This window comes from Myodes glareolus, chromosome 16, assembly GCF_982192425.1.
Source record: "Myodes glareolus chromosome 16, mMyoGla1.1, whole genome shotgun sequence".
Classification (NCBI taxonomy): Eukaryota; Metazoa; Chordata; class Mammalia; order Rodentia; family Cricetidae; genus Myodes; species Myodes glareolus.
In genome coordinates, this window is record NC_142041.1 from 27,075,186 (window position 1) to 27,101,737 (window position 26,552).

A 26,552-nucleotide genomic window follows, 5' to 3' on the forward strand; every position below is an offset into this window, starting at 1 on the left:
GAATATGGCTGTGGGAAACAAGATTATGTTTAAAACAAAATTCTATAAGCTATACAGATTTTAAAAAACGCAATCTTCAAGTCTGTTCTACCCTGTCTGAGAAGTATGATAACAGAGAGTAAAAACAAATGTCAGAGTTAAGGGAAAGAGCTTTGGATCATGCTGTGAACCTGGTCAACAAGAAACAAACACTCAAGTACTGCCTTGGACGTGAGATGGGAAAACTGGAATTGGGGCACTTTCTTGGACAGAAGAACCAGAAGTTGAGGAAAGATGATGTGAAGACCAGAAAGAATGCTGAGGGAAATCTGAATGTTTCCTTTTAATGTGGCTTATCAGGAGCACTAAGATGTGAGTCAGATAACAAAACAAACCAAGTAATGGCCAAGCTAATTCTGACAACAGGGACAAAGGCTTTAAATAACTTGACCTAATTATACCCCAGTTTACATACAGAGAAACAGACAACACAAGATGAATCTGATGCAACTACAGAGTGACTACTATAGAGCTAAGCAAAGGTTTTTTTCACATTAGAATCATGCCAAAAAATTTCAAAATGATGACCTCAGTGTGATCCACATGACTAATAACAACATGCAAGTAGATGTACATGGACAAAAGCTCAACTACTAAGTAAATATGCTTGTATGAAATAACTTTAATACACAAATCCATAGATACAGAAAGCTTATCAGTGGCTGTTAAGACTGGAGGAAAGAAGCAACAGGAAGAAGCTGGTCAACAAGTAAGAAACCGTGCTTTATAGTGACAGAAATGCTTTGGAACTAGATAGAGGGAGCGACTACACATCATCAATGTACTAATGCTACCAACTTGCTCATTTTAAAATAACCAAGTTTGTTATGAGTTTTACTGAGACAAATTAAGTTTTAGGACTTATTTTTATTTATTTATTTTGTTTTTCGAGACAGGGTTTCTCTGTAGCTTTGGGGCCTGTCCTGGAAACGAGCTCTTGTAGATCAGGCTAGCCTCCAACTCATGGAAATCCACCTGTCTCTGCCTCCCAAGTGCTGGGATTAAAGGCGTGCACCACCACTGCCCGGTGAGTTTTAGAACTTACTTTTATGTGTATGTGTGAGTGCCTCCGTATACATATGTGCACCATATGTATACCTGGTACCTGTTTAGGTCATTAGGTGTTGAATCCCTTGGGACTAGAGTTATAGAAGGTTGTGAATCGCCATGTGGCTATCAGGAACCAAACCTGGGTCTGATGTAAGGGCAGTTAGTGCTTTTAGCTGTTGAGCTATGTCTAGTTAAAGCCAGTGTACTAGTCAAGCATGGTGGCATATACCAGTAATCCCAGCACCCAGGAGACAGAGGCAAGAGGATCACAGGCTTGATGTCAATCTAAGATATACAATGAATTACAGGCAGCCTGGGTTATAAGACACTCTATTCAAAGAAAATCAATGGGCAGGTTTTATATAGATAGACGACAAGGGCTTATTTCAGATGTGTTGAAACTGACATTTTTGGAAAGATAAACAGTTAGAGATTTTTAGACAATAGCTGAAAAATCAGGTCTGGAACTAGGGAGATGGATTAGTTCTAAAGACAAAGATGTGAGTGAAAACAACCGGAGGTTCTGGGGGTGAAAGAACAGTACAAAGGAAACAGGGGTCACTGTGGGATCACGGGAGTCAACAGTGAAAGGTAAGAGGAGCAAATGGTCAAGCACAAATGTCAGAGAAACAAGGAAGAATAAGGATGCCAAAAAGAGTAAGTCCACACAAATTAGGTCGTATTGTCAAAACAAGAACTACAAACACATCAAGTTCTATACCCTAGAAGTTTCATATAAAATAGAGAAGTACAAAGTATGACTAGTCTGAAGTCAATCTGACGCACAAACTAGAGTTACCTGAAAGGAGGGAACCTCGACTGAGAAGATGCCTCCATAAGTTCCTCTGTAAGGCTATTTCTTTGTTAGTGATTGATGGGGGGAGGATGGAGCCCATTCTGAGTGTTTCCATCCTGGGATGGTGGTCCTGGATATAAGAAGGCAGGCTGATGGGGGCTGGAGAGATGGTTCAGAGGTTAACAGCATTGCCTGCTCTTCCAAAGGTCTTGAGTTCAATTCCCAGCAACCACATGGTGGCTCACAACCATCTGTAATGAGGCCTGGTGCCTCTTCTGGACTGAAGAAAGAATAGTGTATACATAATAAGCAAATATACATAATAAGCAAGTCAGGAAGTACCACTCCTCCATGGCCTCCACATCAGTTTCTGCCTCCAGGATCCTGCCCTTTTGAGTTTCTGTCCAAATATCCTTCAATGATGAACACTGATGTGGGAGTATAAGTTGAATAAACCCTTTCCTCTCCAACTTGTTTTTTGGTTATGGTGCTTTGTTATAGCCATAGGGAACCCTAACTTAGACAGGCTATAAAAGATATCTCTCACATAGACAACAAAGAGGACCCTAAGAGAGACATACATGAATCTACCTAGGAAGGAAAAAAAAAAAGACAAAATCTACTGAGTAAACTGGGAGCATGAGGGGCAGGGAGAAGGGCTGAAGGGGAAAGGGGAGGAAGGGGAGTAGGGGAAAATGTAGAACTCAATAAAACAATAAAAAGGCATCTCTCCCTATATATTTTTAACTTGATTTTGTTTGAAGAATTTTATAAAAAATAATTTGAAAATGAAAGTCAAAGACATTAAGATTTGATTAGTTTCTTTATCCAAGAATAAATTTTTCATGTCTTTTGATATAGACACACAGCTTGGTTCAGGCAAATGATAGATCAGACAGGTAAGGGGCACGAGAACGAGGCAAATGATTGGTTAGAAGGTAAGAGTCATGAGAATGAGACAAATGATTGGTCAGAAGGTAAGAGTCATGAGAATGAGACAAATGATTGGTCAGAAGGTAAGAGCCATGGGATGGGGACATATGACATTTCTAAAATTTACAACTTATTTTTTGAGTCAAAGAAAAAAGTTACTTTGAAGATTAGATGTTTAAATAATATAATTTTTCTAGTAAGGTTGAAATCAGTAAATATGTCAGGGTCACTATTTCTCCTAATTAAAATTCCTTATAAAGTATAAAAGGTATAAAGTTACTTATACATTTAATACATTATTATATGTAGTTCTCAGTCTTTTTCTTTTTTTCCTGGTGCGGGAGAATTGTCTGTATTCTGTCAATCATGTTTTAAATAAACGCTGATTGGCCAGGCAGGAAGTATAGACGGGAAAACCAGACAGGAAGTAGAAATTCTGCAATGAGAACAGGAGAATTCTGGGAAGGAGGAAGTTGATTCCTCCCACTCCTGCCCAGATCACTGAAGCAGCAGGATGTGATCTGCCCCACTGAAAAAGGTACTGAGCCACATGGCTAACATAGATCAGAAAATGGGTTAATCAAGATGTGAGAGTTAGCCAGTGAGAGGCTAGAGCTAATGGGCCAATCAGCTTATAATTTATGGAGACCTATGTGTGATTTTCTTTGGGGCTAAACAGTTGTGGGTATTGGGTGGGACAGAAAACCCAAACAAGCAGGCCCTAATCATGTTACATTCTCCAAGATAGGGTTTCTCCGTGCAGTTTTGGAGCCTGTCCTGGAACTCACTTTGTAGACCAGACTGGCTTCAGCATCACATCATTCACCTGCCTCTGCCTCCCAAGTGCTGGGATTAAAGGCATGTACCACTACAACCTAACAAGTCTTAGTCTTTTTAAAGTTTGAAATCATTAAGAAAAAAATTCACTGACAATATGTTTATATTTAATGGGAACCACTACAACCTAACAAGTTCTTAGTCTTTTTAAAGTTTGAAATCATCAAGAAAAAAAAATCCACTGACAATATGTTTACATTTAATATTTATTGGATGATGGAAAATATAAGAATTGAATTAAAAGACAATTGAAAATGAAATATTTTATTAGGCACATCAATTTCTAAATGCATTGAAAGAGTACTATAACTAGAAGAGCAATTACTTATATGGTCTTCAGATAATGTTCAAGTCTGTGTGTTAAACATGCACAAGTTAGCTGCCTTCCGTGGTCTCTGGCACAGATGTTAATACTGATATTTTATTTCTTAAATATTTACAATTCTATGAAGTAGGTAAGGTAGTAATATAAACCATATTTTACAAAGCCTTTGAGACTTAAACCACCTGTGTCAGGTCAGAAGCCTAGTGAGTGATGTTCTGTGGTACCAGATGTCTTTGAATTATGAATGGAATATAAATCTCGAAACGTCAGATCTAATTTCTTTTTCATTATGCCATATTTACTCAAAAGAGAGCTGGAAATCAGTAGGTCCTTGTCATCCAATGAAGCACAAAGTTATCAGTTCACATTAGCTACCTCTGCCCTGCACCTAATCCAAGCATGAGCGTTTTATGGAATCAGTGTTGTGTTTGGGAGATGGGAAGCTATGGCCCTTCAAAGCCCTAAGCCTCCACTCATCCTTGTCAGAGATTGCTTCAACAGGACATGAACTTTCTTATCTAGTTTACTCAGCTTTAGGGCCAAAACATCTCACGCTAGGCCTGCAAATTACTTTCCCATTTGTATAAAGAGAATAGTTTCCCAGGGATATTTTGATTTATAAATAGTTGTCAGCAATATTCAGATGTGTTGTAAACTCATGCCATGCTCACTAAACAAACAAACCACTTGTCCAAGTCCAGACTCCCTCACTATACTTTGGAATGTTTTGCTCTTACTCTCCAAGAGACTTCGACTCAAAAATCATCCATTTTCCCCCTAAATTTGTGTTTGCATACGTGTATATGTATGTGGATATGTGTGTACATGTTAACATAGAGGCCAGAGGTGAACCTTGGGTTCTTCCTTAGAAACTGTCCTTGATTTTGTTTGAATCAAGGTTTATAAAAGCCTAAAACTTGCTAATTATGCTGGGTTCACAACACTACTCTCATTTAGTTCTTCTCATTCTTTGTCTCCTTTGTAAGGTTATTTCCCCAGAGTAACCTTCAATACTAGTATTTCCTATTTCTAATTCTGTTTTCCTCTAAATGTTTCCCTCTGTTTCACCTAGGCGCTGCAACTCCTATGGCTTTTTTCGCACTGGCCACTCTAGTTCAGATTTCACTTCGTAGATCCAAACACAGCAAAGTTCATGGCACCTGTCAACTACTAAGGTATTCCACGGGGCCTAACATTGAGCTTTTACTCTGACTCCTTGATTAGTATATATTATCTTTGTGAATAAAGCCACCCAATTAATTTAAGAAGTTAGTATCTAGACAAGGCCAATGGCATTGAAAATGGGAAGTATACATAAAAGCAAATGATATAGGCAAAGCGGAGCAGCAGTTCTCAAAGGGTTTTGTCAGCACCACTGTCTTTTCCTTGGAACTTGTCAAAGAAGTACACTCTCTGGTTTCATGCTGCCTCAACTGAATTAAAAATGGTCAAGCGGGTCCAGCATCTGCGTTTTCATTGGCAGTCCAGGTGATCCAGACATGTCTAGTTCTAAAAACTCAAGGATCAGCTCATGGGTATAGGGCTTTCATACTGCTCTACAAATTCAGGGAAATACAACCTTAGGGCTTACATGCTCAGGCCAGGAACCATCATTGGTTCCATCCTACCTGATCCTATGTACAAGTAATGGTTACAAATTTCTAGATGGGGGCTGGAGAGGTGGCTCAGAGGTTAAAAGAACTGGCTGCTGTTCTAGAGGTCCTGAGTTCAATTCCCAGGAACTACATGGTGGCTCACAAAGTTAGACATTTTACATTCAGTAAATAATACTTCACGTGGACTAATTCACACAGAGCAGAAGGACAAAATCTTAAGAAGACTGACACATTTTCATGGAGCTACCACATACTAAGACACAGAACATTTCTAGCACCCTGGAAAGCTCCTTCATTTTTCTCTTAGTCACTGCCTATTTTGTAGGTGAGCACGTATCTGATTTCAGTCACCAGAGATCAGTTTTGCCTGTTCCTGAAATCCCTTTACATAACATGAACACTAAAAAATAATCTACTTCATTCAATACGATGTCTATAGAATTTATGAATGTACCAACACTTAGATTTTTCCAAATTGTGTAACAGGAACAATTTTCCTGTTGACAGGTATGTAGGTTATCTGAGCTATTATTAAGACACTGGGACAGGTGAATAGTTCATTGATATAACACTGATGTAGTTTGTGAAGAATCATAAGTTCTATTCCCAGTCATGCAAAAATAGAAAATATTTTTTTGCTTTTATGAATAGAGTTTTTTCAAACACTTTTTATAGTAAGGCTTAAATTTGCAACTGCGTGTCCAGTGGGTAGGTATCTTCTACTGTTTTCTAGGGTGCGTGTACCAATTTATATTTTCATAAAAATGCTGAGTTTCAGTTCTTCCACACTGCCACCACCAACTGGGGTATCACATATCTCCCATTTTTATTTTAGATATTCAAGTGGCTCAGAAGTGATATCTTACCATGGTGTTTTCATTTTCCTTATTACTGATGATGATGTATACCTTTTCAGGTGTCTTTTGGGTATTTTTATATAATCTTTAGTAAACCAGGGCTACACATTCCAATATAAGTAAATCTCAAGATATAATGGTCAATTAAAAAATAAGTTGCAGAAATTAGTATGCATGCCCAGCCTGTCCAGGATAGAGGATGTAACTCTGCCCAACAAATGTTCCCTTCTCTCTCGTGCCTTGATTGCTGCCATGATTGAAAAGAGCAAGAAAAGGAACTGAGTGAATAGACTGTGTTGTAAATGATGTGAAATTTCTTCAGAAAGTTCTTGAGATTGGGTTTGAGATTCTTGGTATGGGGGCGGGGAACTTAAGTCTCAGCTTGAAGGAAGCCAGGTAAACCAATTGGACTTCATTTCACTTGGGCAGTAATGTAAGGAGAATTGAAAACAATGCCTCAGAGAACTTAAGGCTGACAATCACACAAATAAGAGACTGTATTTTCTCTATTTATGATAAATTTTATATTCGCTCTTGACTATCATGTTTGTGAAATATACCACAATCACAAGGGGTCTTAAGGAATTTTTGTTGTTGTTATGATATTATTTATAATTGCAAAATAGAGAAACATTTTCTTAAGGGAAAAAAGTTGCAGAATGATGAATATCACATCATACCATTCATTTAAAAATTTAAGCACATAAAATAATGTTGCTTATGTGATTGAGTACATGTTAGAAAAATATTCAAGGAATTGAAACTACCAAACTCAATCCAACTTAGGAGAAAGAGAAATAGGGGAACAGAATTTTGGATGGTAAATTGACTTTAAGTACATCTATTCTATTTAGCTTCATTTAAAAGATCTTATATAAAATATGAATAATAGTTTTATTTCTTAAAAGTGTTAGGTACTCAAATGTCTTTCACATTACTTTCACATTACTTCCTATTCTACCCATATGCTTATAATGCTTCATTAACATAAAAATGAAACAAGGAAGAGCCCGCACATATGCAAAGGAAACAAGAACAGTGAATTAAATTTTTAAAGGAAGAGAACTAGAGCTGAGGATGTAGCAATTGCCCAATATGCATGAAGCCCCAACTTCAATCTTCAGCATTGGAGAGAGAGAGACAAAGATAGACCAGGTTTCCTTATCTAATGGCAAACTAAACAAGATCCAGAGATCTGTGTCCTTCATCTTCTGAGTCCTATGTGGTAATTCACTGTTTATACCTATGTTGCTGCATGCCTAGCAGCAACAATGCTGATACCATATCCTTAGAGAACATACCTCTCCAAGAAACTAAATGTTGTAAATCTAAGGACTTATAACTCATATAGAGAAGACAGACAGTATTAGCCCACCTTATCCATCCTAAAGATAAGGAAATTGGGGGCATAAAAGTGTTACTTCTAAGTAAACAAAATACACAGACGTAGTGACATTTTGTTTATGTTTTAACAAATAAAGCTTGCCTGCCTGAAGATCAGAATGCAGAGCTAATCCACTAAAGCCAGGGAAAGATGGCACACAGAAGCAGAGGAATCTCTGTTAGTTCAAGGTCACCATGGGCCACACAAGATTGAATCTGTCTTAAAGAGAAACAGAACTCACTCACTCAAAGGCAATCCAGCACTTGGGATCCCACGCCTTTAATCCCAGCACTAGGAAGATGGAGACAAGAGTGATATGGCTGAGTGGAGAGAGGAAAATAAGGTGGAAGGAGATAGGAGAGCAGTGCAGTCTGAAGTTTGGTGGAGACAGATGGAGTCTGGAGATGCAGTCTGAGGACAGGACTACCTCTTCAGTCTGAGCACTGGTAGAGGTAAAAGGTCTCTCTAGTGGCTGGCCTCTCTGCTTCTCTGATCCTCAGCGTTAACCCCTATATCTAACTCTGGCATTATTATTATTAATATTATTATTATTATTAAGACTAACTAGGATTTGAGTTATATACAGAGTTTTATAAAACCTGTTTATAAAATTGTAAAGGGAGGTCATGGAAAATAGGAAGAAAATAAATACATCATTTATTTAAACTTTTAACAGCTTTGAAGCCCATACCTTTCATGATAAATTAATCACTGATTCATTCTTGTTTATTAAATAAGTACTGTCTATTAAGTGGCAAACTGTGCTAGAACTATAGCAATAAACTCAGGTAAGATACGGCTTCTGTCCTCAGCTTAAATGGGAGGGAGGTAAAATTCATTTAAAGAGATATGTCAGATGGACTATGTCTAGAGATACTCAAAAATAAATGTATTTCAAGTTTGCTTTTTGCCTTTTCTTTTTTTTGCAAAAAAAAAGAGACATGACTGAGTTGAGGCCAGCCTGGTCTACAAAGTGAGTTCCAGGACAGCCAGAACTGTTACACAGAAAAACCTTGTCTCAAAACAACCCCCAGAAAACCAAAACAACAACAACAACAAAAATGAGACATGACAAATGACAGTTACATTGTAAAATAATGAGGCACTAACAGATATAAACAATGTACTATAGGAATATATTTCCACCACTAATAAGCCTAAGTTAATAAAACCCTTAAAACTCCAGTATAGTTTTATATTTTAAAAAATATATAATAGCATGACACTTACTGTTTCTATGCTTTGACTGTTGCTATATGTTAAATGCATTCATTGTAAGTTACATGGGACACCTGTATGAAATTTGTCTATCTTGTATTTCAACACAGTACCAGTTATGTAGTACTTTTAATTTATGTTTGTAATTGAATCACGGTTGTATTCATGAAAATTGAATTACATAAATAGCGAATCCATGTGTGTGCACGTGGATTGTCACCCTGAGGTGTTATTCATCAGGTGTCATCCACCTTGTTTTAGACAGGGTTTCTCACTGGCCTGGAGCTCAACTACTAGTGTAGGTTGGCCGGATCTACCTGTCTCTGTATCCCAGCAGTAAGATTATAAGCATGAGTCATCATTCCAGCGCTTTGTTTGTTTGTTTGTTGAAACAGGTCTCTCTACATAGCCCTGGCTGTCCTGGAATTCACTACATAGATCAGGCTGTTCTTGAACTCACAGAGATCTTCCTGCCTCTGCCTCCTGAGTGCTGGGATTAATGACATGCACCACCATGCTCAGCTCCATACCAGCTTTATTACACGGATTCTAGGACTCAAACTCAGGTCCTCAGACTTACATGGCAGGTACCTCATCTACTGAACTATCTTCTCAGACCAAACAGCACACTTCTAAGACCACACATACCAGATTTAAATGAAATAAACAATACTGGAAAAGTTCACTGTGATGAAAGGAAAGGAAGTTTAATGGAGGCTGTACCAAGCCTCAACCTATAGCAGATATGTGCGATTTACTTTTCCTATCCTGACAATTTACATAATCATGACTACCTTGGAAATGTCTGGCAACCACTTGTTGAGTCAACACTTCCATGGTGTATCTCTTAGAGTCAACTCCACTCCATTGGCTCAACTATAATACCTCACTATGCACCTACACTTTCTTCCCCTTCAAAGAGATTTGGCTGCCATGTTAACCTCCTTACATACTTCAATCATGTAACTTTTCATATTTCCTAAATGGCTTCATTGTAGATAGAATTTTTCATTAGAAAACAAAACAAAACACAGGTATTGCATTGTGCAAAAGCCTTATACCAGTACAAATTGATATTTTATGGCTGAAAATTAATGAGCTTGAGTTAGCAAAATTAATTATCTATATGTTTTAAAGTAAGAATGAATCCCCATACAAAAAATCAATTTATTAGGGACTAAAAGACTTAACTGTGAAAGAAAATGTAAGATAATTTTAAAATAATCAATGTTCAGCTGCTCCACTTCCCAGCCACTGTTTACTCTGCTGTTTACTCTAGCTGAGCCCCACACTGCACAAGCACAGTTTAACCTTGACTAGACAGAACGTGTAGCAGGACTTTTGGGTTCCTCCTCCACTGTTCTCTCCATTCTAGCAACACCATCTATACCTTGGTTTCTTCAACCTCATAAGATTGTGAGGGCTATACTTATTTGCATTAAAAAATTAGAAAATACTTTTAAAGGAAAAAGCCAGGATGACTGTGGTACTCTTAGTATAGGCTTTCTTTCCCTAAATGATTATATTTTCTTAGAGTATGTCCATGCTGATTAATCTCAGTGCTTTTAAACACTGGGTATATATTTTTTTTCCAATTATACGAGGTATATGCACATATGTCTGGCAGAGTGCCACCTGAAAAATCAGCAGGCATGGTCAAAAAGAATGCTTTGTCACAGAAGTCTTTTCTTGGGTTCTCCTTTTCCTGGTTTGTCTCTTTACCTTTAAATAACCATTGGTGGTATATACTGTCTTCAATTTCTCCAATACTGCTACGTTTCATAGACTAAATAGGTTGTTTCTGTTGACTTATGTTCATGGTAGACTACTTCCTTCTTTGTTTGGCTGTCTTTCATTGGTAGATCATATTTGGTTTATTTTAATATGGGGGACTCCTGGAAATTTAATGCAAAGATGTTCTTTAAAGTGTGTATGTGTATGTGTGTGTGTGTGTGTGTGTGTGTGTGTGTTCTCAGAAATAGGACATCTTAACAGACTTATTCTTAAAAAATATTTCTTGATCATTCAACATATTTCTGCTTTTATGTGTGTTCATTTTTGATTTCTTAAAAATGATACTTTATTGGAAACACAAAGTCAAACATAACACCCAGGTCTGACTGGGAAGAGCAATACACTAAAGAATTATTCCCATTCTTGCTCTGGAGAGTCTAGTAGTATAACTTACAGACACATCCCTGCTCTTGTCAAGCATGTGAAAAAAGCAACAGCAAAGGGGGGTTGTAACTATCAGATACCTGAAAAAGCATGAAACTTGTAATGTATGTAATCAACTATATAAGTTATAGCAGATAGGTCTTAATTCTATTTATTTTTTGATACTATAAAAAGCCATAATCAAAAAAATCAAGGCCATCAAAAAAATCAAGGCCAACAAGATGGTGGATGTGGTAGTTTGAATGAGACTATACCCCATGGACTCAGATTTTGGAGTACTTGGTTCCATGACGGCCATCTGGTGAGGCTTAGGAGGTGTGATCTTGCTGAAGGAGGTATGTTACAAGGGGTGGTCTTTGAGATTTCAAAGTCTTATGCCTCTCCCAGTTTGCTCTTTCTGCTTCCTGTTTGTGGTTCAAGATCTGAGTTCTCAGTTGCTGTACAGAAAGCATGCCTTAGCTTTGTCATCACAAACTCTAACCCTCTGGATTAACCAGCTCAAACAAACCCTTCTATAAGTTGCCTTAATCATGGTGTTTTACTGCAGCAGTAGAAAATTAACTAATACAGTGGACAAAGGCATTTGTGGCACAAATCTAAGTTCAATCTCAAAACACAGGTAAAAGTAGAAAGAGAGGACAGACACTGACCTCCACGTATGCTCATACACCATGTATACACAACATGCATAAGAGTTTTAAAATTTAAAAATATCAAAATAGGAAGCCTGGTGTGGTGGCTTACACCTCTAGTTCCAACACTAGGTGAGCTGAGGTGGGTAAACTGCCACAAGTTTGAAGCCTGCCTATGTCACTCTGTCTCAAAACAATATACACACAGACACATACATAGAGACACACATACACACACAACCACCACCACAACAAAAGAAAACAAAATAAAAAAAACCACAAAATAAGGAAGCAAACAAACAAAAAACAAGCCCAAATTATTACTTAAACAAAAAGTAACAGGGAATAATGTGTTGCATCTGACAAAGCTAACTAGGCTGAGGAGTCAAGCCCCTCTGTCAACCACGCTGGTCACACTAACTCTCACAGTATTAGATCATCAGCTTAAATCCTTATCCCCAGTCCCCAATGATCTACATGATGTGAGGGTTTTCCAACCTATATTTTTAAAAGTTGAATTTCATACCTATGTGGCTCACAATAAGAAGTCTAAAGGGTACCAAATTCTTAATATTAGGACCATTCTTATTTTTTTATGGTAACAAGCTAAATGTAGTTAACCCTTCCAAAGTGAATAATTTAGTTATCTGATAAGCCTAGGTGAAAAGTTGTAATACTTGATTAGCAGGTAAAACTGAGGATACGAATAGTAGGGTTTTTTTTTTTTTTGGTTTTGGGTTTTTTTTTTTTTAAGTAGAAATTACTATAATGAAAATCAATTCAGGAGAAGTAACTGGGGGCAAACTGACAGACTCAATGATGAGTACATATAGCAGCACAGTGAGCCGAGCTCTTAATGTCAGTATTGTTTTATGCGTTCAGCTCATAGAAAGGCATTTTTATAACCCTTCAATTCATCAACTCTGTCTGGTCATATTTTTTAAATCAAAAATACCACTAATAGTTTATGCTAGACCTAACTCATGTTCACTGTTTTTTATTAGAAAAATATGAAGTCTAACGCAACAAAAGGAAAATACCACAGGCCAGAAGTGTGTCTTATAAACCAAAACTTTATGGAGGTAAAATGGTTTTTAGGTAAGTCTTTGAATTAATTTAGAAGCATCTTGTTTTATCTTCTTACTGTGTATATCTTAAAAATCTGAAGTCTGAACCTGGTATGGTGGCCCATGCCTTTAATCTCAGTACCTGGGAGGCAGAGGCAGGCAGATCTCTGTGATATTGAGGCCAGCATAGTCTACAGAGTGAATTCTAGGACAGCTAGAGCTACACAGTAAAACTGTATCTCAAAAAACAAGAAAAAAAATCTGAACTCAGTTACAATTACTTTAAAACTTGAAACCACTGATATTGCCAATATAATTTTATATTTTTTAAATGCTGAAATTACACTAAAAAGCTGGAAATAAATTTCTTTATGGCCCTAATGCCACAGATTTCTAAAGAGAATGAAACTTCTAATTATAAAAGTAATATTCATGAGGGAAAAAATAAACCATGCAAAGCACAAAGATTCACGTTCATTTCCAACACTAAGTCCGACCACGGGGAATGCGGTTGTGTTCTGTTTTGTCTTTATCTTTTCTCTACACATGGGTTTCATGTGCATGTGCAGGGTGCTTGCACCTGTGTGTTTGTATGTGTAGACGCTGCAGAGCAGCCCTGGTGGTTGTTTCTCAGGTGCCTTGTGTTTTGTGGATGCAGGGGCTCTTTATTGGCCTGGAACTCAGTGCTTATGTTAGGCTGGCTATTCAGTAAGCCTGTCTCTAGCTCTCCAGTTTTTAAACTTAAGTTCTGATTTGTGCTTGTAGGCAAGCACTTCATCAACCAAGCCAGTTCTTCACCAACAGTCCCAGTTACCCTGTTTTATAGAGTGTGTTATTATACCCACAGTTTACAGAGTATTTGAGGAAACACAGAAACCTAGTATTCTGCCTTTGCCATTTATTTGTTCACTGCACATTTCTACCAGTCAAGAAACAAACAGCCGGTCTCCTCTTCATAGTAATCTGGCTTCTCACCTTTTGAGCTGCAAGGTGAAGGGCTGTTCTCCGGCTATGGTCAGTCTTATTGACATCTGCTCCTGCTTTCAGAAGAGCATCTGCACAATCCAGTCTGTCTGCCAACACACAGTACATGAGTGGTGTTCTTCCAAATTGGTCTTCTTTGTCTTTAAGAGCAGGGTTTCCTGTAAGTATAAGAAAGAGTGATATTTAATAATTGTACTTATTACTAATATAAGTAGGAGACACATTAGCTAAATCCTTATTATTGAGTACTGTACTAAATCCATTGCCTATTACTTCAATTTAATTAAGCATCTCTACATTATCAGAGAAATTTATTAACCTATATACATGCATACTGAGAGTATATGGCAGAGCTAGAATACCAACTGGCTGATGACTTTAATGGTCATATCTGTATTATATTACTTTTAATACACATCTTGAGATTTGGAGTTATTCCTGTTTCTCCATTACTTTTTTCTTTTGTCAACAAATACTTATTTGGTACTACTCTTAGAGTGTGTATTGTAAATGCTTTTTTTTTTCTGTCACTCAAAAGAAGATGAGGACCAATACCCAAGGCTGTTTCCTGACCTCCACATGCATTTGCTATGGCACACACACACACACACACACACACACACACACACCTGCACTTTTACATGCTCATACAAACACAAATGCACATGCAGAATTTTTAAAAATATAAAATAAAAACAAGGTTTAAGAAATAATGACTAGAAGTGACCCAAATGTGTTAAAAGATAAAGATCTACAGATGTAAGAAGTTGAGAAAAGATCAAACAAAAGAAACATAAAGCAATCTATGTTGAGTCACTCAAACCAAACTGATGAAAGCTGATGACAAAGCTTGAAAGCAGCAGACACCCAACACTCACCTGTGAGGAGCAGCTATTTGAAAGACAGAATGCTCCTCATTTGAAGCAAAAGAGGCCAGGAGACAGGGGCACATTTTCAAGTATTGGGCAAAAACAAAACTGTCAATTCACAATTCCATAGTTAAAATACCTTTCACTAATAAAGGTCAAATAAAGAAAAACTAAAAAAATTTAAAGTCATCGGACAGTTCTCATTAAATTAATGTAGAAAGTTCTTCAAAGAGAAAGAAGGTGATAAAAAAAACTTAGACTATAAGGAATGAAGACAGACAACTCAACAGTGACTGGAATACTCTAGATTAGTCACTTCACTTTGAAAAAAAAAAGAGCATATATACTAGTATTATACAGGCCCCAGTTGTGATTCCCAGAATTCATGCTGGGTTGCTAACAGCAGCCTGGAACTCAAGCTTACAAGGATGCAACCCTCTGGCTTCCACGGGCACTGCATTCACATGTACGTGTATGCATGATATGGCACACATGTGGAGATCAGAGCACAGCTTCTGAGTGTCAGTTCTGTCCTTCCACCATGTAGGTTCAGAGCATCAAACTCAGGTCATCTGGTTTGGTAGCAAATGCCATTATTCAACTGAGCCATTTCACTAGCGCTGTAGAGGTAACTATTTTTAACACAGTAGAATACTGATCATAAGCATATTATACAACAAATATTAATGTGAATCAGGAGAAATAAAAACCTACACTAACTATTAGAAAGAACATAAAATGGTATCACCACTTTGAAAGACAATTTTTCAAGATATTAAATCCAGAGTTACAACTTGATGAAGGAAGTCCACTACCAAATATATACCCAAGAGAAATGAAGTATGGCCATGCAAAAACATGTTCAAAAATGTCCATAATAGTACTATATTCATCATAGCTCCAAAATGAAATCACAAATAACCTGCTGACGAATGGACAAACAAAATGCTGTATGTCTACAAACTGAAAATTATATTCAACAAAAGGAACAAAATCCAATATATTACAACATGGGAAGACCCTGAAAACATGATAAGTGAAAGAAGTTGGTCCAAATACTATATGCTGTATGACTTTTTTATTGATAAGAAATGTCTTGTACAAATACATCTATTCAAAAGAGAGAGGACATTAGCAGTTGCCTTCAACTTTGAGGAATCTATTGGATTTGAGCTAATATAAGATTTCTTAGCAGGGGATGGTAATAAAATTGTTTTAGTATCAAGTATGTGACTAAATAAAACCATTAAATTGTATAATTTTGATTGGTAAACTGTATATGAATTTTATCTTAATAAGAGCACTTAGGAAAGTTGACTACATGTAAGTTGAAATGGAATAGTAAAACTATTCAATGAATGAAAAGGAAGACAATGAGGAGGAAGCAAAGAGATTAGAAACAGAAGGAGCATACAATAAATTGAAAATCTTAAATCCTAACACTTGCAATGGCATTAAGTGTAAATAATATATAAGCACATTGCTAAAAAGACATGAGACAGAAAAAAGATCCATATACACTCTAGTTATTAAAAATCATTTACTATATAATAACAAATGATTAAAAGTAAAATCAGAGCAAAGACCTAACATGCAAACATTGATTAATACAGTTGAAGTAAGTTAATATCTGAGTAGACAACAGTAAAGTTGTAAACTATGACGAATTCTTTAAGTATGAAAGGGTCGAGTCAACAAAAGTATAGTAATGCTAAATATATATGTATTAAAACATAGTCTTGAATTATATAACAAAATGATAAATTAGAAATCTCTGAAAGATTCAAACTTGTACTTAGTAATTTTAACATTCCTCTTTCAAAAGTACCAACAAGTTCTAAAATCAAGACCTGCAAGGATAAAGCAGACATCACTACAAAAGCAGCAAGGTCCAACAAATATTTTAATATTATGCAGTGACAGCCAGATACGATGTTTTAGAACACTCATACAGCATTCTCCAAATAGACCAAGAAAGCTGCTATAAACGTTAAAACCACACTAAGAAAAACTGCCAGTGTGAACTTGGAAAGAGAATTCTGAATACTGGTTTACTGAACCAAGAATAAAAGACCTGAAGGACTGAAAACCTACCAAGTATGTTCTCTGATAGTAATATAATTAAGCAAATAATAAATAATAGAGTTGTAAAGGAAAATCATTAAATACTTGAGAGTTAAACAACATACTTTAAGGTAAGCCATGGGTTAAAGATAAAATTTCAAGAGAAAATTTAAAACAATTAATTATTAAATGAAAAAAATTAAAATACCGCTCTATACATATGGGAATCTCCAAAAGAAATACAGAGCACTGAAAATTTACATAAGAATAAAACTGTTTCAGATTGATAAACTATGCTTCCTCTTTAGTATACTAAGGCAAGCAAATTTAACTCAAAAGGAGGAAGAATATAATAAAAGTAATAGAGATCAGTGAAATTAAAATGTGAAAAATAGAAAAATTAATGAAGCTAAAAGCTCTTGGAAAATAAAAAAATCTACAATTAGACTTATCATTAAAAACAGATTATATTAGATGGGACACTGTTGTATTCGATAGTAGAACATTTGCCTTACATATATGAGACCCTAGGGTCAATCACCAACATTGTAAAAATAAACAAAATAATAACAAAAGCCAGTGAAAACAGATTTTTAATATGATGAATGAAAAAAATTATCAATGTAGACTTCAGACCATTAGAAATTTGAAAACAAGGGAATATCATAAATAATTTTATGCCCATAAACATTTAATCTAAGAGAAATGGTAGCAGGTTCACTTCCTAGAATACATGCCCTGTACGATACTCTGTTTAGCTGAGGGGAGTCTATGGATGCGGTAGGGTATCATTCCCATGATTATCTTCTATTTTGTGGTAAATATGTTGAGGTTTGCAGCATATTAACCACTGAACTTAAGTTAATTATGAAAGATTAACTTGAGTAGCTTTTTATTGATTGGTTGATGATTGATTGATTGCGGTGCTGGGGATCAAATTCAGGCTTGGTGCATGCTTTTCAAACACATCACCACCAAGTTACACCCTCAACCACTTGGTTTGTTTTTTAAAATAATTTACAGGTAAGGCAGCAAGGGGGTTGAAGAGATCTTAAATAGCCAGGACACTTAAACCTGCTGGCCTAAGAGCAGCAAGCTGCCAGAAATGTTAAAACCACACAAAGCTAAATTCTGCCAGTGTGAACTAGGAAGAGAATTCTGAACCTTAGATGAGATCCACCCTTGCTAACAGTCTGTTACCCTAGCCAAGCCATGTCTGGAAGCCTGACCCAGAGAAACTGGAAGATAATAAATATTTGTTGTTGTAAACTGTTCATGTTGATTCTTAGGCCACACTAGAAAACTCTTATGTAGGCCATCTGTGAAAGAAATCAACCTTAAAGTTATTCCTTCCTATAAAGCACTACCAAGATAATGTACTAAAAATTCTCACAAGCAATTTTTGAGAGATGTGTTTTATTATGGAAAGGCAAAAACGTAAAGATGGAAAGTTATTTCAGGACCAGGGATGTACTTGTTCAGTACTTGCCTACTATGTCAGGCCCTGGATTCCATCTACAGCAATGAGGAGAAGACTAAATTTGGAGCACTTTGCATTGTATGGTTTGAAGACACAGAGCTGCACTAATGAAGATGGTGTGGGAATAGCAAGGATTGCTACAGATCGATATAGTATATGGATCAATACAGCAGATCTGAGAGTATCGGAAACACACGTGCATGTACATGATTCACCAATTTTTTACAAAACTGCAAAGGCAAACCACAGAGCAGATTTTTAAAGATGTGTAGCTGGAAAAATCTGGAATTCTTAGGCAAACCAGCAAAACAAAACAAAACAAAACCAATCAAAATTTTTCTACCTTTACTTTGCAGTGTGGCCTTACCAGGTGCAGACAAACCACAGGAACTTAATTTTCGTTATTATGGGCATGGAAACCTAAGATCAAGGTGCCAGCAGGGTTGGGATCTGGTGAGGGCCCTTTTTATGGGTGGCAGACTGTAGACTTTTGAATTTTTAAACAATAATCAAAAAAGCTAGACAGCTCTCTAATCTCATTTGTGAGAGTTCACTCTCAAAACCTGAATTACTTTCCAATAGCCTCACCTCTGACGACTACACCAGGGTTAGGATTTCAATCTATGAATTCTGGGAGGACATAAACATTAGTTCATAGATAGCACAAAAGATAAAAATTACTTCTAATTGCATCATAGATTTAAATGTACAACTATAACTATATAAAACTTTTCGAAGCAAACAAAGGTGAATATCTTTGTTACCTGTGTTAAGGATTTCTTAGATATGATCCCCAAATAATCCATACACAAGTTAATTTTTTTTTATTTACAAATGTAAAGCTTTATTAGCATTGCCATCATTGTCTAGGGTTACTTCTTCTTTTTTTTTATTAAATTATAAAAGTTTCCATTTCAGCCCCTCCTCCCAACACCCTCCCACTCCCCCCACTCCCTCTCCTCCTCCCTCTCCATCCCCTAGAGCAGTCAGGGTTTCCTGCCCTGTGGGAAGTTCAAGTTCCTCCCCCCTCCCTCCAGGTCCAGGGAAGGTGAGAGTCCAAACAGACTGGATCGCCAAAATCCAGTATATGCAGAGGAAGCAAGTCCCAGTGTCATTGTCAATGGCTTTTCAGAAAGGCTCCGGGCCAGCCACATTCAGAGAATCTGGTTGGATCACGTCTTCGTTCAGTCCCAGTCCAACAGGCCTTGGTGAACTCTCATTATATCAGTTCCCTTGTATCAGTGGGTGCTCGCATCCCTCGCAGTCCTGATTACTTTTTTTATTTTCTTCATCCTTCTGCTCCTCATTTGGACCGTGGAGGGCTCAGTTCGGTGTTCCAATATGGGTCTCCGTCTGTATCGCCATCCAATGTCGGATGAAGGTTTCCACTGCCCTTGCCTTTTTTGCTCACGTTTTCTTTCCTTCTGGCTCTCATTTGGACCTAGGAAGCTAGGTCCAGTGTTCCAACGTGGGTCTCCGCCTCCATCTCCATCCATCGCCAGATGAGGGTTCTATGGTGACATGCAAAATATTCATCAGTATGGTTGTGGGCCAAGGCCGGTTCAGGCACCCTCTCCTCTGTCCAGAGAACCATCTGGGGATCTCTCCTTGGACCTGGGATCCCCTTTATAATCAAGTATCTTGTAAACCCTAAAATGATTCCCTTAGTTGAGGTATATACTTGCCTGATCCCATATCCATCTTTCCTCCCTCCCCCCCATCCCAGTCCCCTGATCTTTCCCCATTCCTCCCCTACTCCCTTCTCTCTATCCCTCTCCCCTTCCAACAACCTCCCCCCCCCCCCATGCACCCGAGGTTACCTGGGACTCTTGTCTATTTCCTACCTCCTGGCGGATAGCTAAATAATCTTCATCAGGTTCATCTTCTTATTTAGCTTCTCTAGGATCACGAATAATAGGCTCAAAGACCTTTAATTATGGTTAGAATCCACTTATGAGTGAATACATACCGTGTTCCTCTTTTTGGGTCTGGCTTACCTCACTCAGTAAAACGTTTTCAATTTCCATCCATTTGCATGCAAAATTCAAGATGTCATTGTTTTTTACCGCTGAGTAAAACTCTAATGTGTATATGTTCCACACCTTTTTTAACCATTCTTCTATTGAGGGGCACCTAGGCTGTTTCCAGGTTCTGGCTATTACAAATAGTGCTGCTATGAACATAGTAGAATAAATGCTTTTGTAGTATGTTAGGAAATCTCTAGGGTATATTCCCAAGAGTGGAATTGCTGGGTCCTGAGGGAGGTTGACTCCCAGTTTCCTGAGAAACCGCCACACTGATTTCCACAGTGGCTGCACAAGTTTGCATTCCCACCAACAATGGATGAGTGTTCCCCTCATTCCACATCCTCTCCAGCATAGGCTATCATTGCTGTTTTGAGTTTGGCTATTCTGACAGGTGTAAGATGATATCTCAAAGTTGTTTTGATTTGCATTTCCCTGATCGCTAAGGAGGTTGAGCATGACCTTAAGTGCTTTTTAGCCATTCGAAGTTCATCTGTTGTGAATTCTCTGTTCAGTTCAGTACCCCATTTTTTAATTGGGTTAATTAGAGTTTTAGTGTCTAGTTTCTTGAGTTCTTTGTATATTTTGGAGATCAGACCTTTGTCTGTTGAAGGGTTTGTGAAGATCTTTTCCCAGTCAGAAGGTAGCCTTCTTGTCTTACTGACAGTGTCCTTTGCTTTACAGAAGCTTCTCAGTTTCAGTAGGTCCCATTTATTTATTGTTTCTCTTATTGTCTGCGCTCCTGGGGTTCTGCTTAGGAAGTGGTCTCCTGTGCCTATATCTTGTAGACTACTTCCCACTTTCTCTTCTATCAGGTTCAAAGTGGTCGGATTAATGTTGAGGTCTTTAACCCATTTGGACCTGAGTTTTGTGCATGGTGATAGATATGGATCTATTTTCATTCTTCTACAGGTTGACATCCAGGTATGCCAGCACCATTTGTTAAAGATGCTATCCTTCTTCCATTGTATAGCTTTAGCTCCCTTGTCAAAAATCAGGTGTTCATAAGTTTGTGGGTTAATATCCGGGTCTTCTATTCGATTCCATAGGTCGACTTCTCTGTTGTTATGCCAATACCAAGCTGTTTTCAATACTGTTGCTCTGTAATAGAGTTTGAAGTCAGGGATGGTAATGCCTCCAGAAGTTCCTTTATTGTATAAGATTGTTTTGGCTATCCTGGGTTTTTTGTTTTGCCATATAAACTTGATTATTGTTCTCTCAAGGTCTGTGAAGAAGTTTGATGGGATTTTGATGGGAATTGCATTGAATCTATAGATTGCTTTTGGTAGAATTGCCATTTTTACTATGTTGATTCTCCCAATCCAAGAGCAGGGAAGGTCTTTCCATTTTCTGGTATCCTCCTCAATGTCTTTCTTCAAAGACTTAAAGTTCTTGTCAAATAGGTCTTTCACTTCCTTGGTTAGAGTTACCCCAAGATATTTTATGCTATTTGTGCCTATCATGAAAGGTGATGTTTCTCTGATTTCCCTCTCTGCTTATTTATCCTTTGTGTATAAAAGGGCTACCGATTTTTTGGAGTTGATCTTGTATCCTGCCACATTACTAAAGGTGTATATCAACTGTAGGAGTTCTTTGGTAGAGTTTTTGGGGTCGCTTATGTACACTATCATATCGTCTGCAAATAACGAAAGTTTAACTTCATCTTTTCCAATTCGAATCCCCTTGGTCCCCTTATGTTGTCTTATTGCTATTGCTAGAACTTCAAGCACCATATTGAAGAGGAATGGTGAGAGTGGACAGCCTTGTCGTGTTCCTGATTTTAGTGGAAAGGCTTTGAGTTTCTCTCCATTCAATTTGATGTTAGCTGACGGCTTGCTGTATATTGCTTTTATTATATTTAGGTATGATCCTTGTATCCCCAGTCTCTCCAACACCTTTATCATAAATGGGTGTTGAATTTTGTCAAATGCTTTTTCAGCATCCAATGAAATGATCACATGGTTTTTTATCTTTCAGTTTATTTATATGATGAATTACATTGATAGATTTGCGTATGTTGAACCAACCCTGCATCTCTGGGATGAAGCCCACTGGATCATAATGGATAATTTTTCTAATGTATTCTTGGATTCGGTTTGCCAGTATTTTATTGAGTATTTTTGCATCAATGTTCATGAGTGATATTGGTCTGTAATTCTCTTTCCTGGTTGTGTCTTTGTGTGGTTTTGGTATCAGGGTAACTGTAGCTTCATAAAAAGAGTTTGGCAATGATTCTTCTGTTTCTATATTGTGAAATACATTAAGGAGTATAGGTATTAGCTCTTCCTGGAAGTTCCGGTAGAATTCTGCATTGAAACCATCTGGTCCTGGGGTTTTTTTTGGTAGGGAGATTTTTAATAACAGCTTCTAATTCTTCACGTCTGACAGGTCTATTTAGATTGTTCACCTGGTCTTGGTTCAACTTTGGTATATGGTACTTATCTAAAAAAATGTCCATTTCTTTTACATTTTCCAACTTTGTGGCATATAAATTTTCGTAGTAAGATCTAATGATTCTCTGAATTTCCTCTGTGTCTGTGGTTATGTCCCCCTTTTCATTTCTGATCTTATTAATTTGCATGTTCTCTCTCTGCCGTTTGATTAATTTGCATAGGGGCTTGTCGATCTTGTTGATTTTCTCCAAGAACCAGCTTTTTGATTCATTGATTCTTTGGATTGTTTTCTGTGTTTATATTTTGTTGATTTCAGCCTTCAGTTTGATTATTTCCAGTCTTCTACTCCTCCTGGGTGAATCAGCTTCTTTTTTTTCGAGAGCTTTCAAGTGTGCTGTTAAGTCTCCAATGTGTGCTTTCTCCGTTTTCTTTAATTGGGCACTTAGTGCTATGAACTTTCCTCTTAGCACTGCTTTCATAGTGTCCCATAGGTTTGAGTATGTTGTGTCTTTATTTTCATTAAATTCAAGGAAGACTTTAATTTCTTTCTTTATTTCTTCCTTGACCCAGGGGTGATTCAGTAGTTGACTGTTCAACTTCCATGAATTTGTTGGCTTCCTGGGGGTAGCACTGTTGTTGAATTCTAACTTTAATCCATGGTGGTCTGATAAGACACAGGTGGTTACTAATATTTTTTTGTATCTGTGGAAGTTTGCTTTGTTACCCAGTATGTGGTCAATTTTCGAGAAGGTTCCATGAGCTGCAGAGAAGAAGGTATATTCTTTCCTATTTGGGTGGAATGTTCTATAGATGTCTGTTAAGTCCATTTGATTCAATACCTCCAATAATTCTCTTATTTCTCTGTTAGGTTTCTGTCTGATTGACCTGTCCATTGGTGAGAGAGGAGTGTTGAAGTCTCCTACTATTAGTGTGTGTGGTTTGATGACTGCCTTGAGTTCTAGAAGTGTTTCTTTTACATAAGTAGGAGGCTTTATATTAGGGGCGTAGATATTCAGGATTGAGACTTCCTCCTGATGAATTGTTCCTGTTATGAGTATAAAATGTCCGTCTCCATCTCTTCTGATTGATTTTAGTTTGAAGTCAATTTTGTTGGAGATTAGAATGGCCACACCTGCTTGTTTCTTAGGTCCGTTTGCTTGAAAAACCTTTTCCCAACCCTTTACTCTTAGTAGATGTCTGTCTTTGTGGTTGAGGTATGTTTCTTGCAAACAGCAGAATGTTGGATCCTGTTTTCGTATCCAGTCTCTTAGTCTGTGCCTTTTTATAGGTGAATTGAGTCCATTAATATTAAGTGATATTAATGACCAGTGGTTGTTGACTCCGGTTATTATTATTTTTTGTTTGTTTGATTAATAGAGTTTGTATGTGTCCCTTCTTTGAGTTAAGCTCGTGAAGGGTCGCTAGATGTCTGAGTTATTGTAAGCAGTGCTGGCAATGTTAGACTCCTTGGGTTGCGATTTTCCTTCTATTACTTTCTGTAAGGCTGGGTTTGTGGCTGGGAATTGTTTAAATTTGTTCTTATCCTGGAATATTTTGTTTTCTCCATTGATAGTGAATGATAGCTTGGCTGGGTATAGTAGTCTGGGTTTGCATCCATGGTCTCTTAGTTTCTGCAGTACCTCTATCCAGGACCTTCTGGCTTTCATGGTTTCCATAGAGAAGTCCGGTGTAAGTCTGATAGGTTTACCTTTATAAGTTACTTGCCCTTTTTCCTTTGCAGCCCTTAATATTCTTTCTTTAATCTGTATGTTTTGTGTTTTGATTATTATATGGCGAGGGGATTTTTTTTTTTGATCAAGCCTATTCGGTGTTCTGTATGCTTCTTGAACCTTCATAGGAATATCATTCTTTAGATTGGAAAAGTTTTCTTCTATAATTTTGTTGAATATATTTTCTGGTCCTTTGATCTGTAGTTCTTCTCCTTCTTCAATCCCTATTATTCTTAGATTTGGTTTTTTTATTGTGTCCCAGATTTCCTGAATGTTTTGTGAAGAGAATTTGTTGGGTTTGCCGTTTTCTTTTACCAGAGCATTTATTTTCTCTATGGTATCTTCATAATCTGAGATTCGTTATTCTATCTCTTGTATTCTATTAGTTATGCTTGATTCTGTAGTCTCTGTTCATTTACCTAGATTTTCCATATCCAGCCGGCCCTCGTTTTATGTTTTCTTCATTACCTCCATTTCAGTTTTCAATTCTTGATCTGTTTCCATTACCTGTTTGATTGTTTTTTCTTGGTTTCCCAGTGTATCATTCATGGATTTACTCATTTCTTTGATCTTTTTGTTATATTTTTCATCCATTTCTTTACTCAGTTCTTCAATCTTTTTGTCATACTTCTCATCCAGTTCTTTAAGGGAGTTATTCATATCCTGTTTAAGGGACTCTATTGCTTTCATAATGGCATTTTTTCCTGCTTCTTCTGAATTAAGAGGTTCAAGTCCTTCTATTGTAGGGTCATTGGGTTCTGGTGTTTTCATGTTGTTTTTTAGATTGCTGGAGGAGTTCTTGCCTTGGTATCTGCCCATCTCTTCCTTCAAATGCTCTCTTCTGGATCTTCTAGTACCAGGTCAGGTTCCCTTGTTGGGCAGGGACTTCACTGACAGAAGGCCTACCTTTCCTCAGGCAGTCTATTTAAACACAGGCACTCCCTACTACCGGGTTGCACTCACAACCCAGGCCCAGCGAGCAAGGGAGCTGCTCTGGGGAGATCTTGTGGCCCCAGAGGGAAGGGGAGAAGAGAGGAAGGTGTACCTGGATAAAGGCTGGGAAGGGATTTGGGAGAGCTCCGCAGGGAGGAGTCACCTCTGCCCGGTGACCAGATTGTCGAGGGGGGCGGGGAAAGACTGAATTCCTCCTAGCCGAAGCCCTCGGGCCAGGAGAAAACTCACCCCTCCTCCAATGGAAGTCTGCTAGAAGTTCACTCTCTCTTGCTGGCCAGGAATGTGATTGAGCTGAGACAGGACTTGCCTGTCCTCAGGCAGGCTCTCAAAGCACCGGAACTGCCCCTGCCGGACTGAGCCCACAGCCCAGGCCCAGCGAGCAAGGGAGCAGCTCTGGGGAGATCTTGTGGCTCCAGGGGGCGGGGGAAGAGAAGAAGGTGTACCTGGATAAAGGCTGGGACGGGATTCGGGAGAGCTCCGCAGGGAGTAGTCGCCTCTGCCTGGTGACCAGATTGTCGAGGGGGGTAAGGGGGGCAGGGAAAGACTGAATTCCTCCTAGCCAAAGCCCTCGGGCCAGGAGAAAACTCACCCCTCCTCCAATGGAAGTCTGCTAGAAGTTTACTCTCTCTTGCTGGCCAGGAATGTGATTGAGCTGAGACAGGGCTTGCCTGTCCTCAGGCAGGCTCTCAAAGCACCGGAACTGCCCCTGCCGGACTGAGCCCACAGTCCAGGCCCAGCGAGCAAGGGAGCAGCTCTGGGGAGATCTTGTGGCTCCAGAGGGGAGGGGGGGAAGAGAGCTACACAAGTTAACTTTCACACTAATTTACAACCTTTGTGTTTGAAAAACATTGTTAGAGGATGAAAAGACAAACATAAACAGGGAGGAAACATTTGCAAAACGCGTATCTGATAATGCCTTCTTTCCAGAGTGAAGAACTTGCTACAACTGAGTACTAAAAAGGCAGATTTTGAAATCAAAATCGTCCAGGATATGTGAACAGACATTTCACCTAATATACATATGAGAAAGCAGGCAACATCATTAATACACGGGAATATAAATCAACCCACAATGTGGCACCACTGCACTCCCATGTGGACAGCTACAGTGAGAACAAAACC

General features: G+C 38.0%; 1 protein-coding gene across 3 annotated transcripts in view; it reads right to left on the reverse strand.

Annotated features, from left to right (window-relative positions):
• The window catches only part of Invs (inversin), a 160,992-nt gene that overhangs the window by 120,067 nt on the left and 14,373 nt on the right, over positions 1-26,552 (reverse strand). For 2 of the 3 annotated variants that reach the window (XM_087897127.1, XM_087897129.1), the window contains exon 3: positions 13,908-14,074. In XM_087897127.1, the coding sequence (XP_087753253.1) occupies positions 13,908-14,074 (167 nt within the window). Of the gene's footprint in view, positions 1-13,907; positions 14,075-26,552 lie in introns of those variants that run through there. The other variant, XM_087897128.1, reaches the window with a different exon arrangement.